Here is a 13,918-nt window from a genome sequence, read left to right on the forward strand (position 1 = left end):
AGTAAGAGAAACACGGATATCTCATTTATTTTATTTATTAACATGAGATAAACCAAAGTCTTTCTTTTTAAATATTTCTGTTATTTTTAAGACAATATATTAAAAAATAAGTTTCTGTAATTCTCTCTTTATAAATGCATTAACATTTAACTCGACGAAATCTAATGAGTTCTTTCTAAAAATAGTGTCTACAAGTATAATTATTACATAAATATAAGAGTTAATACAGAGATAAATACATTCTATAAAAGACGCTGCACCATTACGATTTCGTGCGTATTTGTTGCTGTATTTAAATGCAATATATAATATATATCCAAATATTTTATATATAAAATATTTTACATTTTACACATATAGATATTTAAAACTATTCATAAAGTTTCAAGATATAAATATATAAATGAATAAAATATCGAATATTAAAAGTGTCTAAATGTGCCGTGCTTCTTTTTGTAAATTCTCCTCTCTTCTCGTTTATTAATTACTCTAATATTTGTCCAACATGACTTTTATTTTTGCCAACTGTGATTAAACGGATCTATTTAAAGATGGAATGTGTTAATCGAAGAAAAATAATGCAGCAACATTACATGCATAGCATTTCGAAACTGTTGACAAATAAACTCAAGTTACACTTTATATATTATTTATGTCAAAAATAATCTTCTTTTGATTAACATTATCTTTTAATATAAACTTGTACTCTCCAGTACTCTCTTCCGAATAGAGTACAAGTAGTTTTTAATATACAAATGTACTTTCTGATATCACATAAACTCGCGGCATGCGAAGGCAGTGCTAATAGAAAAATGCAATTAAGAAATCAATAAAGTGATGATATAGCCGTTTTTACAGCGTATATAATTAAAGTATAATAAATACATAACTGTTCTAACATTTCGGCTTCTTTCACGATTCATGAAATAGGAAAGAGAAGCTTTTTAATATCAAAAGGTTTTATAAATAGAATTTGCCAATCATATAAGTTTTGTTAGTTTCTTAATATTGCACATGTGTGTTATATTTTTATTTGTAACATTGTATCTTTGGTCGATGTCGCAGAAAAGATTAAATCTAACAGTTACGAATCTGACAAGATTTCATAATATAATGGATATGCAATAAACATAGACTGCACTGTAAATTAATTTAAACGAATCAAAAAATTGAGTTAACAATTTTTAACTAGATAACAGGTATTGCGTATTGCTATCTATTGATAAATAAATAACGAAAAAAATTTCAAAAGTTTTGAGAATATTTTGGTCAAGTTGATTAAGTTCTATTCCCACAGAACTCAAAAACGAAACATTCTAATATATAAAATAAAATAAATAACGTTAACTGTTTATAAAAGTGAATTATTAGAGTTTAGGTTAATCCTTTTTTTAGAATATGCATAATCTATATTTTTCCAGTCTTTTGTCTTCTTCTATATTTCCACATAATCAATCTTCAATTTATCTTTTCTTTTTGTACAGGATATTCCAAAAAGATTTGACTCAATTTTGGAAACATATTAAGTATTAACTTTAAATGTATTGGTTTTGATCATTTGTATTGATTCGTATAATAAATTTTTTGTTCTATAGAAAGTATTTTCATTAAATTTTAAGTTCATTTAAGCTTATCTCGTCCTGAGAACACGTTTCTAAAGTTAGAATGTATCTCTCTCAAAAATATTCTGTAAAATATACTTAAAAAAAAATCTATTTGCCTTAGTGTATCGCACTGCAGTCTCTTATTCATTAATCAGCGACATTTTGTAATTCAGGACACACACATACATATATAAAAGAATTTCGAAGTTATAAAGCATAAATATAATTTCAAAATCAAAATTCTTGTATCGATATAACAACTTGATATATCTCAAAAAGAAACAAATGTTCTAAATTATTTATATACTATTATGTCAGTATAAGTATCATGTACTATGTGTATAATTTTGTATATGTATAATCTCCATACATTTCGGAAATACATTATTTGAAAAATACCGATATATCTTTATCGGTGTCAATTGCTGGTTATATTATGTCTTATGCTGGGTATATTGTGCTTTAAAATTGCAAATATATATGTCCCCTGGCCTTGATACATTATCAATATAGTATACACATAATATGATACAGCTGTAAAAGTATAATTTTATAATTCTCGTTCGATCTGTTAACCGCACGCGCGCACGATTAATAAAGACGTGCTAATTAATAGCCACCATCTCATGATCCTAAACGTGTGTTAACCATTTGCGAAACATGATAAATTATAATACAAAAATCGTATATTATGTGTCGCGTTTCGATGGCGGTATTAAATGTTCTGGAAGCTCAGCCGGTAGATCGTATCCTTCGAGCTTTACATTAATTAGATGCATGGCTAAGGCAAATTCGTCAGAATCTAAGAACCCATCTTTATTAACATCTGAAAGCTTCCAGATCTTTCCGAGCACGCTGTTCGGCAATTTGGACTTGACCATTTCTGATTTGGCCGCTGGTAATACAAAATTATCAATTAGAATATTTTATTTTAAGAAGGGTAAATATATAGTCTGTAAAAATTTATCAGTCTTACCTGCTCCCGTAATTTTTCCATCTTGTGGCCCAAGCGATTCGAAGATGCTATCATATTTATACCTTTCCTTATTGACAATCCATTCTGGTTCACCTGCACCCGCATCGATTCCTTCTCCTCTTTTGTATCCAAATGGACTAACTTGATCTTCTACACCTTCAAATGCTCCTCCTTATTAAAAAAATTAAATGAGTAAAATATATATTTATATATACATAATCTTTTCTATAAATTTAAAATATAAGTACTATATCATATATAGTTTCTCACATTAATTTTTTTTAAATTAATTAAATTTATTTGTCTTTATCAAAAGTCTTCTAGAAAACTTGAGCAATTTTTTTAAAAGTATTTAAATTCAAGATTAAAACGATTTAAATGTACAAAATGTACAAAATGTTGACAATACCTTTAATAAGTGGTTCCGAAACGGTGGTGGTTTCTTCATGCGGTATCATAGCCATAAGCTTCGCGATATCTTCAGCGAGCATTTTGTCAACCACTTCTAATAACTTAGGCTTCAGGGGATTAAATTTATTAAAATCGTGATGCGCTAAGCTCTCTTGCATCTTCTTTAGATCTGGAAAATCACCAGGTGAGATCTGTTGCTCTCGTTGAATTTGATCATAAGTCTGGCCCAAATTTTTTATCAGCTCTTTCTTCTTGTTATCCTTGCCGAACATACTCGGCATGTCTTTCCGTAAAGCACTTATTATATACGCGTGCACCTGTAAATTGATATAGAATTATAGAACATGAGAGTTTTTCTACCATATCTAGTCCAAGATTTTCAATTGTACAAAAATTAACGCAAATTTTTTGCTTCATATATGTACCTTTGCTAAACGCGCTCGTTTAATTAAGTCATTAAGTTTCCTTAATGCGGCATTTTTTGGAAGCGACTGCATGTCTTTGAACAAATCTTGCTCTTCGTCTTCAAATAATCTAAAAGAAGATCCACACACAACGTTCAAACATAAAATATAGAGATGATTGATAAAATAAATGATACAAAAAAACACTCACCTTCTATTAACATCGTATCTTAACGGCTGATCCCAAAACGAGCCAATGTAGACCCTAGCCACTTCTGGAGTTTGCAACACCTTCCCCAACGACCACATTAAAGCACCATATACTCTCATGAGCTGCTGATGGTCGATCATATCAGCTTTGTTAAGAACAATTCTAATTTTATCATCATGCCCACGTAAGGCCTCAATAGATCTACGGAATTCATCTGATATATCGAGCTTATGAGCATCAAACAACAAGATAATCCTATCTACTCGTTCGGCGAACCATTCTAAAACACCAGTAAAGTCGTAGCCTCTGTCAACCTGAAGAAAACACATTTATTTAACATTTACTATATTTGTCACAGGCAAATATATATATTTGCGAAAGCAGAGCTACACAAAAGCAATATACTTACTCGTTGCTTCTCACCAGACAATATACCAGGTGTATCCACTATAGATATGCCCTTCAAAACAGGCGACGCCACGGTCGAACACTGAAATCTGTTCAAGAACGCATTGCCGAATTTTGAGAGTGGCCTGAACTGTTTGTTCGGATCTACAACCAAGGCGTTTCCAGGAATGACCCCTTCTTTCTCATCGTACATGACCGCTATAAACCGATCCGTAGTAGGCTCTGGTCCGATCCTGATGCCAGGAAACTCCCTCTCCAGCAGATATTTGATAAACGTGGTTTTGCCGGTGGAATACTGCCCGACCAGGAGGATCATTGGCTTCGCGTCGAAGTCCGGATCGTCCAGCTGCGGCGAATGAAAGTCATGGAACTGATAGTACTGCTCCAGCGGCAGCAACTTGGACTTGTATATCCTCTTGAGGCCTTCGGTGACATTTTCGAAGAGATCCTGCTTGTTGTTCTCCTCGCGATTTAGCCAGCTGAACATGTTGGCGATCTGCGGACAAAGTTGCGAGTTCTACATTCCTTCCGGTGGACTCGTCATCGCGCACACTCGCGCACGGCCTGAATTCCGAGGCCAAGGTTGCATTTAGCGTCAAGTAACGTCGCGTCCTGTTAATTACGTTTCCCTCGTTTAAGCCGGATTACGAGGCTAACAATTCTAGATCGGTCGTTCCGCGCTGGAGCGCGGCCTACAAAGGTTAAGGTTATCAGATCGATTATATCGGACCGCTCCGCCTCCAAAATGCCACGCTGGTGAGAGACGTGTCTTTTCGAGGCAGGCTGAAAGGATTTGGAAAGGATATCGCGTGGAGAACGTCGTCTCTGCCCGCTGAAAAACTCGGTCGGGTCTTGGTCTAGAAAGTGACTTTTGGTACCACCTTCTCTCCCGATATCTCGTCCGGCACCACCTCCTTTCCTTCCGCGACTGGGACCTGGGTCACCTGGGACCTTAGACGAGACACTCGAAGCGTGTGACGAGGAGCGAAGTGCAAAAATGCAAGAAGTGTGAAAAGGAGCACGTGGACGCGGCCCCGGGGAGGAGGACGGGGGGGGCAAGGAGGGGAAGGAGAACTGGATGAGTCGTCGTCGCCGAGCACCAACCTTTGCTTGGATTCGCCGGTCAAGGATGAGCGGGCGCGCTTGACAGAGCGCGACGGACGCGAGGACGATCGCGGACTAACGGGGGACACGACGCACGACGACGAGGTGGCCCGCCGCCGACGTGACGTATGCGCGTTGATGCGCGGCCCGACCGATCGCGGAAGATCGCCAGCGAGAGAGCGAGGAGCGACGCGGACTTCCGGGGCGGACGTGGTGGCGGTGGCGGTGGCCGGTGACGCAAACGGCGGCGGTGGAAGGCGCGAACGCGCTGCGCGAACGGCTCTCGGGAGCCTCGGGAGAGAGCGAGCGATAAATCTGGAAACTGATGCAGATGTATCCTCGAGAAGATGGGCGGCGCGCGACCGTTGGCACGGCACTGACGGCACGACTCTGTCTGACAGGTTCACAGGTTGTCGACGAGTGACAACAACCACTGTATACGGCATTGAGCTCATTGTCAGTGCCGACAACTGACAATTGTCAAAGCGCGAACGAGGGGGCCGGAGGGAGAGGGGGCGGAAAAGAATGCTGACTGGAAGACGCACGAAATATGATTCACGGATTATGAGCCGTCCTCATAAATGTTTTGAACACAAAATTAGTTAAATTATTTATGAGTAAATAAATTGATTGATATAACTGAGTTTATTGAATAGAGATGAGATAAAGAATAAGATGGGAATGTGGAAGGCGATTTGACAGTCTCTTATATCCTTTTCTATCAATGTAGATTAATTTTAATCCCGGTTTAATTCAAATATTCATTTTAATTGACTTTCTGTCTTTTTCTTGTTCTAAAAATTAGAAAGAGAAAATTAAAAATTATATAAGTTAAACCAAAATTAAAGTTATAGAAATGGACATTTTTAATTGTGCGATTTAAATCTCCAATCTCGAGAGAACAAACATTCGAGATATACATCTCGTTAATCGTTTCATTGCGATTTTGATCAGTTGCCGAACGCGCGCCAAGTTCAGGTCGATGGTCGAGATCGACAGTTTCATAATTTCGCGGTCGAACGCGCGCGCTTTGCCGGTGCAGGGACTGCAGGGGGACGCCTCACTTCGCGCCGAGGACAAACGGGAAGATATGCAGGAGCAGCCGGACGCGGAGAGGAAACGTCGACGAAATACGAGATGGTATCGCCTATACTCTTGATCTCCATTATCTATTTTCTCTCGTATATTTGGTCCCCGCACTGTCGAACGCGACGACGCGACGACGCTGATGGGATCGCGGTGAGAGCTCGACCGACAGAGCTCTCGATCCGCTTTCAGATTTTCACGCTTTTCGTCGGATTCTTATCCAACTTTGCGATTTTCGCGTTGCGAAACGCGCTCGCAAACATGCAAACATGCATTCATGCGATATTCCCGGCATTTCTGCATCTTGTTCTCCTTGCGTGCGTTCCCGCGCGGCGCGCGAAGTTGGGTGCTCTCGGTTACCACGCGAAGCTGCCGAGTTCGATTATTTTTCAAATTTCGTCGTCTGAGTTGCAATGTTGCAAACGGGAGTCGCGTAATGGCCGTCGAGAGGGAAAGACTCGGTTCGCGAAAGTTAATTGCTCGTCGTTTTTCGTCGTCGGTCAACGTGAGGGATGCCGAGGAACGCGGGGACGCATCAAGGTACGATAAATATCGTTCTTAATCGAAGGGTTACGTCGAGATCTGTCTGCTCTCCGAAGAAAAAGAATCGAGCTTGCGTTCATCAAATATATGTATATAATTTATAACATATTATTGTCGTGTATAGATATATGATAAATTATATAATTTATAAATTTATACATATAGATATATAGAATATATATAGATATATATAAATTATATAATTTATTTTATAGATATGCGATAAATATGAAAAATATTAAATTAAATTATTTATATATTAGGCACCTCGCGTCCAAAAGGGATTATGCTTTAAAAGCGCCAAATAAATAATGCTTCCTCCTCTTCCTCTATTTCCTCTTCGTCTTCATTTTCATCTGCCATTAATGAAGGCAGCTCTAATTCATTAGTAAATGAAGGAGCTCTCATATTATCTTCTATTATCGTAGTCGTTGAAGCACATCTTGTTGTGAAATTGTTAAAAATTAAGAAGACGCTAATGGCAAGCTAATAGCTCCGTATCCAAAGAAATTGATAGGTTTAATAATTAAAATTGACTTATTATTTCATTGCTCATTTATTTATTTAAGAAAATAGCTTATCACTTTTTTTTCTTTCGCTACGTTTGGGTGTAGAATGATTGCGTGACGAGTCAATGAGTCATTAAAGCGGGAAAACGTGGATGGCTATATCCACGCAATCATTTATTTCTTGACATTTGTTTAACGAGAAAATAGATCCGCGGCATCGGGAAAACATAGGGCGTCACTCCCACGGACAGTGAGTTATGTAACGCTGTAATAGTTGACGAATGACAGTGACATAACGGAGGCGTAATGTTAACAATGCGAATGCGCGGCCATGCCATGAGACAATCGATAACTATGACCTTCCCTCATGCAAGCCCGATCGAATCGCGAAACGTTGTTGAATCGCGAGCGATCAACGTGCGGTGGATTCGCGCGAATAAAATCTAAATCGTTGAATGGTGAGTCACGAAAAACGATAAGCCTATAAGCTTTCCGTCTTATCTTTCCTGTTAAATGCACGGCATTGAATCTACCGCAGCCCTTGACTCAGACTGACCTAAAAATGAAATATTGCGGAAGCAGCGTTAAAATTAATTAGCCGATAACTCGCGTAACTCAGAAAAAAAATTGCAATTGCTATTGATTTCTTCGCAGTGATCTTACCTGAAGAAAACTTCGCATATCAGATCAGAAATGCTATCAATACTGAATATTTATTCGCCTCGACAAGTATTTATTTCGTCTCGTCACTTATACCTTAAATTACTTTCTCGGCTCGTTCACTCATTCGTAAAATATCATCTTCACTTTCGCTCGCGATACAGTGCTACAGGAATAGTTAATTGTAACCATGTGATGGCAAAACGTTCAATTTATCCGAAAGTAGAACGCGCATTGAGATCAGAGGTATATCTCCTCTGATCTATTGTACCGAGCGCGACTGTTTAATTGCTAATTGCGCACGCACTATTCGGCGCAACAGACAATAGTTCACGCCAATAATCGTACATGATATTACGCAATGATATGCAAAACGGGTCCAGTGTCAGCTGTTGCATAAGCAAAACGAGCACATCCCGGTTAAACGATTTCATGTCCATTTATGCGTCTTAACAAGCTTCGTTTGAATTACAACTGGTTTGCAGGGATACCGAGTTTGTAACGTGCACATTATGCACTCGACCACAACACTCGCAGCCTTCCTAAGGAGTAGAATGCGGATATCTTTAGCAATGCAACGTCGAGTTTTGAAATGATTTGAAAAATTCAGCATTTACCATCTCGTGCTCAAATGTCGGTAGCATTTTATAATCGTCTTCTTTTTGAAAATAATTTATTTATAATATATATCTTATAGATATGTTTCAATAATTTATTTATAATAGCTACATATTTTGCCATATAAATCTATAGATATTATTTTTTTTAGTAAAACTCAAATCTTTAAAAGGTATATTCTTATCTCTTTAGATTCTTCTATCATGATATATACGATTTCTGCTGTTTAAAAAGCGGAAGTTAATTCAGTTTAAAAATTATCTGCAAACAGCAACCGCGAGTAAAGAATAAAAAATAAAAAATTTAAATAATATCAAATAATTTAATCATAATATAATCAGAAATAATTGAAAAATTCTTTTATAAAAATATATTTTTATATTGAAAAATAACAGACGACATAATAAAAATTAATTTTCTTGGAAAAATATTTTCTTAGAGAGCGACAGATAGATTTCTTTTTTATTATTTCTCGTGCAAAAATTTCTATCTTATATTAATGTCAATATAGATATCACTGAAATGACATTCTTATCATTTATCAGTATTGCATAAGAATCTGACGGTCTCATTTCTGTCACCGATAACTGTTTTGACGATTATCTGCAATAAGATGCCAGAGGCGCCTTCTATACCGTACTTCTCGTAACGCGTCCACTCATACCGACAAATAAACATTTATTAAACTAGCAATTTTTTAATTAAACTTGCTTAGGTTTAAAATAAAAATGTTATTTTTACAGAACTTGCACAGCAGACGCTTCACCTATCGATGGATTCTTCGAGTACGCATGATGCATGTAGATGAAAAACGGAGGACGTATTCGAATATTTTGTTTCACTAGAGGATCAACGTTGGTAAGTGCAATAAAATTTTTCACATTATTGTAGTTGCGAAAATAAAATGCTTTTTCTTTCCATTTTATCATTTTAATGCCTATATATTACTTTATGATAATAATATTATAGATGCATAAATCTACAGTTCATTAGACAGTACAGTTAATTGCTAATATCTATTAACAGTTCATTAGACGGCACAGTTGATTTGCTAATATCTATTAACAATTATGTGAATAATAATTATGAGTATTAAATAACTGTTCCTATATACTTAAATTAATTTAAGTATCACGCATTAAATGCATTAATATTTTACATCTTTTGTTTCGCTTTACAAACGTAGCCATGATTTAAAACATAACAATAATGTAAAAACACACACACACATGAGCGTAATAATGAATTTCAATTAAGTACAATTATACAAAATTCAGCGGGTTTTACATTTTACATTCTGCGTCCCAATCGTTCGGAATCACTTCGTGCCATGTTTGCTTCAGGTTTTGCAATAGGCAAGGACTCGCGCAGTTAGGAATTTCCAAAGAGTGCGCATTTTCCGTTCTCGTATTATTCAAATACAGCGCCTTCGATAACAGAGAGAAAATAATTTTATTATTATTATTCTCTATAATTATATAATAGAATTATATAATTAATTATTATTCTATAATATATATAAATCATTAGAATAACAATTGTGAGAGAAATAAGAGAAATATTTAGATAATACAACATTAGTGTGCAACATTAGCATATAAATACAGGCTATTTAGGAATTCTAAACAAATTTCAGTGATTATGTCTAATTGCCAATTATACTGCCGTTGATTAACTACATTAAACACATATCATTTCTGATAATTAGACATTTATTATTAAGTGTATCTATTATAATTTGTAATAATAATGTATAACAAAATTCTTAGATGGAATTTTAGATGTTTTAAAATTTTCGCGATATTCGAAACAATTTCTGATTAGAAAGATATTCGTGGCTATGTCATAAACTTTAACGATAACGATACCACGATAACCATACCTTCACTTCTTGGTCGGCTCCATTATTGACGAGATGTAGCTCCAATATCAGCGTCGCTCCGTAATCTGGTTTAAAAAGTTCGTTCGTAAATCCCATTGTTCTCAGTACGTTGACGATAGTTATGTCGTGAGCAGAATAAAAATAAGATCGTTTTGGCTTGGGACCGTTTCTATTCTCTTCCATATAGTGTAAAATCTCTTTCAGCAGCGGACCTGGAAATACCGACATAGTTATAGTTTGCGATACAAGATCTCGCGATGCAATTTAAAAAGTGCATTTGCAGCGATATCTTTCGCTGCCTTTGCAGAGATATCGCCCGTACCTCCACGAAGACGTTTTTGAATAGTGCCCTCGGTAAAGATAGCCAAGCTACGAGCGGCTATCTCGCGCATCTCGTTGTTGTAAAACTTTTTCGTCCACGCCGGAAGCTGCAAACCGTGTTGCTCCTCGATCTCGAGAGTGTTATAAAGGAACTCGACGTCGGTGATCGTGCTCATATTCTTTCCGGTGTGCTCCGTTAGTTCCTTATAATAATCGGCCATTTTTTCGCCCGATTTATTTGCCTCGTCTATATATGCCCGTTTTAGAGCTTCCTCCAATCTCGGGCATGGCGCCTTCACCGTTATCAGCTACAATAACATCACTGTATTGAAAAATAAGCTTCTTTACAGACCTGCATGTTCTATGATAAGCAACTTGTCTTTCGTTTAAGACTATATTTAGAAATATATCTTTTTGTCATAGGGACTATTTTAATTCGAGTATTTTCGCAACGTAGGATAATGGAATTTTATGCATAAAATCCGTTGGCTACGCGTAGATTATAATAATTGACTTAAACTTGTTGCGATCTAAAGATAACGCATTTTTTTCTTCCTCGCGTAATAAAAGGGATCTTTTTAAGACAAAGACATAATGTATGGGACTTCTTGAAGATTTTAAGCTGTAGCCTTTTAGCTTAGAATTTATATTATAAGTCTGATCCTGGATTATACCTTGTCCAAACTTCGTGGTATCGAGTGTACAGGAACAGGGGTCCATGCCAAACCGGGCACGAACATGTCCTCGGTACTCGGCACGAACAATCCGGCGAGTAATGCCTGCGCCGACATGACGCACCGATCCGCGTAGCTGCTACGCACCAGCGTGGCTGTGCTCTCGAATTTACGACCGATTATACCGCCGTATTTTAAGCGTATCCACTGACCCACGTTATACAGTTGAAGCATTCCTTTCTGAAAGTGCGTCGTGAGATTGATAACGCCCGCCGTGCCCGATTATTCCCGCTCGATCGCGTTTTACAACCGCGATACATATTGTGCGCAAGATGCGATCTAATTTATGGCGAATCCAGACATATATTATCGTGTTATATATAGGGCTATCGATCTATGTGTATTTTACCCGAACCTTGGTCAAGGCACCCCAGCCACCGGGCCAATCGTAATTTATGTAAGGATCCTTAGGATAGGTCTCTGTAGGAGCTCGGTCGCCGTGACGAAACAGCTGTTAGAAAACAATAACGAGTTCTGTATGAGAGAAAAATACTATTTTAATATTACGCACCTAAGTTTACTTCATTTTTCCTCATCTAATAAATTCTTTGACTAATTCGAGATTCTAAAGCAAGATTCGTTTAAATGCTATTTCTCGCCGCTTTAAAACATTGGAGTAGCATATTATATATATTACATTTTATTAATATATTTAAAAAAATATATTAATACAATAAACGTTATCCTGTTATTACATATCGTTTATGATATTAAAATAATATTCGTTACTTAAATATCTCATAAAATTGTGAAGTTAATAGATTCATATTTCATTAAGCGTAACATTAAAATTAAATTAACGCTCTAAGGAAGCGGAATAACGGCGTGACGGGCCAACTGTTACAAACGAGATACTCACAAAAACCACCTGCCGCAACGTGTCACGTTCGGTAGCCGGAGACGCGAACGCTGCGTACGCTAGCATCGTGCAAGCGATGAAGATCCCGAGTGCAACGACGCTCACGCAAACGCCAAGCTTTCTGGAACGACGATTACCCGTCGAGGCTCGTCCTCTTGCTCGATCCATTTGGCCCAATTACACGTTTCCCGTGACGATTCCAAGTAACTTCTCCAATCGTAGACTAGATAATAAACGAGAGCTCGTTAGCGGCTAACGTAATGACTCGAGCACAAACCGATAGTCATTTAGGCGCTCTCCCTTGTGTAAAATAAGTTTAATGCACGATAAAGTTACTTTGCGCAATGGCGAACCGCGGTTGTTAGCTTTATTTATCTCAATGTTTAGAATTATCCCTGAAGTTCGTAAATCATTGTTTTTTATCAAAATATATAGGAATATATAGGAATCTAGTTATCCAGATCTAACAATAATGATAAATTAAAGAACGAAGAAAGAAAAATGATAATCTTTTCAAAAGTTATTGAAACTTGGTATCCATATTTGACAATAATCTAAATTACAAAATTGTTTATCTCTTAAATACCCTTTCCCTATGTTGTGCAAGGGGTATTTAACAAACGATATAACTCCCACGCTTAAATCAAAGAAGAAATATTAAGCGGAAGATAGCTTTCCTCATTTTCGTAAAAGGTCATGGTTGGCTTATCCGGCCAACAAATGATTCACTGAATTGCATTAACGTCGGATCGTCTCTCTGATACCATGCATCAGAAAACCACTCGTTTTTCGATCAGATAAAGAGAATACACGCGTGTGCGTTTATCACAGACTGCTCTATCGTCTGTCATATCATGGCAAGTTTACCTCTGCTTACGCACTACGTGGAACGTCGTTCGAATGTAGTCGCACTAAAACCCACCGTGTACAATACGGCACTGCGGTCGTCGGAGCACGTCGTGCGGTATCCTCGTCGCGTCCTTTCCGAAGCGTGCGGAGCAGAGGGAGATGCAAGTGATGCGTGACGGTGCGTGTGTGCCCACACGTCGAACGAAACTCGTGACTCGCAATCCGAGACGTGCGGTAGTCGGTCGGGCTCGCGGTCGCCAATCCGCGATAATACACTCCGTTATTATCGCCCCGAATTACGGAAATCTCGCTCGCAAATGAGAGCCGATACACGCACGTATACACGCACTCTTCTTCGCAGCACGCTTCTCCACGCTTCTCTTCCGTGTCGCGCATATAGCTGAAAGATCGACCGTGATGGCTATATATACGTGCGTGTCTGTCTCTGTGTGTCAATACTTGCGTAGATCCCACCATATGAATGGCGCGCATCTGGCTTTCCAGTTGCACCAGTTGTCTCTCGTTTGTACAGCGATGCGTCGTTTTCTTTTTATCGTAAAAGTGATCTCGTGATCTTCGATGACTGTGCGACGTCTGAGTATGATCAAGCAATATCGTTAATGGCTTTAATGGCTTCTTAGTGACCTTTGTCTCTTGGTAACGGCGCTGATAAAAATTGGATACCGTTAATGGCTTTGTAGACAGAATACAGATGATCGCGGGTTATATAGAATTTTTG

The 13,918-nt window shown here is 37.6% G+C and overlaps 3 protein-coding genes across 5 annotated transcripts in view; 1 reads left to right on the plus strand and 2 right to left on the minus strand.

Moving 5' to 3' along the window:
- Positions 1-19: 19 nt before the first annotated feature.
- LOC139821441 (EH domain-containing protein 3-like) lies at positions 20-5,261 on the minus strand. Of its 2 annotated transcripts, none has more exons than XM_071792442.1 (7): positions 5,119-5,261; positions 4,016-4,510; positions 3,607-3,920; positions 3,417-3,525; positions 2,990-3,308; positions 2,581-2,751; positions 20-2,499 (listed from the first exon to the last, which is right to left on the minus strand). In XM_071792442.1, exons 2-7 carry the CDS (start codon positions 4,499-4,501, stop codon positions 2,294-2,296), a joined length of 1,605 nt encoding a protein of 534 aa, XP_071648543.1. In that variant the 5' UTR covers positions 4,502-4,510; positions 5,119-5,261; the 3' UTR covers positions 20-2,293. The 2 variants fall into 2 exon arrangements, with proteins under 2 accessions (XP_071648543.1, XP_071648544.1); XM_071792443.1 differs by lacking the exon at positions 5,119-5,261 and adding an exon at positions 4,896-5,030.
- Positions 5,262-9,308: 4,047 nt separating this feature from the next.
- The window catches only part of LOC139821333 (uncharacterized), an 85,400-nt gene continuing 80,790 nt past the window's right edge, over positions 9,309-13,918 (plus strand). Inside the window, exon 1 of the mRNA XM_071792308.1 lies at positions 9,309-9,392. Within this exon, the coding sequence (XP_071648409.1) occupies positions 9,339-9,392 (54 nt within the window). The 5' untranslated portion in view covers positions 9,309-9,338. The remainder of the gene's footprint in view (positions 9,393-13,918) is intronic.
- On the minus strand, positions 9,765-13,637 carry LOC139821334 (lysosomal acid phosphatase-like). 2 transcript variants are annotated; one of them, XM_071792310.1, is made up of 7 exons: positions 13,198-13,637; positions 12,331-12,553; positions 11,827-11,922; positions 11,412-11,651; positions 10,739-11,045; positions 10,417-10,628; positions 9,765-9,961 (listed from the first exon to the last, which is right to left on the minus strand). In XM_071792310.1, the coding sequence occupies exons 2-7, from the start codon at positions 12,496-12,498 to the stop codon at positions 9,818-9,820; spliced, it is 1,167 nt and encodes a 388-aa protein (XP_071648411.1). In that variant the 5' UTR covers positions 12,499-12,553; positions 13,198-13,637; the 3' UTR covers positions 9,765-9,817. The 2 variants fall into 2 exon arrangements, with proteins under 2 accessions (XP_071648411.1, XP_071648410.1); XM_071792309.1 differs by having other exon boundaries at positions 13,253-13,635.

This window comes from Temnothorax longispinosus, chromosome 11 (assembly GCF_030848805.1).
Source record: "Temnothorax longispinosus isolate EJ_2023e chromosome 11, Tlon_JGU_v1, whole genome shotgun sequence".
NCBI classification, from domain to species: Eukaryota; Metazoa; Arthropoda; class Insecta; order Hymenoptera; family Formicidae; genus Temnothorax; species Temnothorax longispinosus.

Coding starts and splice junctions, on each gene's coding strand:
- LOC139821441 (XM_071792442.1), bottom strand. CDS start 4,501: ATGTTCAGCTGGCTAAATCGCGAGGAGAACAACAAGCAGGATCTCTTC. Junction 3,309..3,416: donor AACGAGCGCGTTTAGCAAAG/GTACATATATGA, acceptor ATCAATTTACAG/GTGCACGCGTATATAATAAG. Junction 2,500..2,580: donor TGGAAAAATTACGGGAGCAG/GTAAGACTGATA, acceptor TTGTATTACCAG/CGGCCAAATCAGAAATGGTC.
- LOC139821334 (XM_071792310.1), bottom strand. CDS start 12,498: ATGGATCGAGCAAGAGGACGAGCCTCGACGGGTAATCGTCGTTCCAGA. Junction 11,652..11,826: donor GCTGGGGTGCCTTGACCAAG/GTTCGGGTAAAA, acceptor ACGCACTTTCAG/AAAGGAATGCTTCAACTGTA. Junction 11,046..11,411: donor TACCACGAAGTTTGGACAAG/GTATAATCCAGG, acceptor ATGTTATTGTAG/CTGATAACGGTGAAGGCGCC.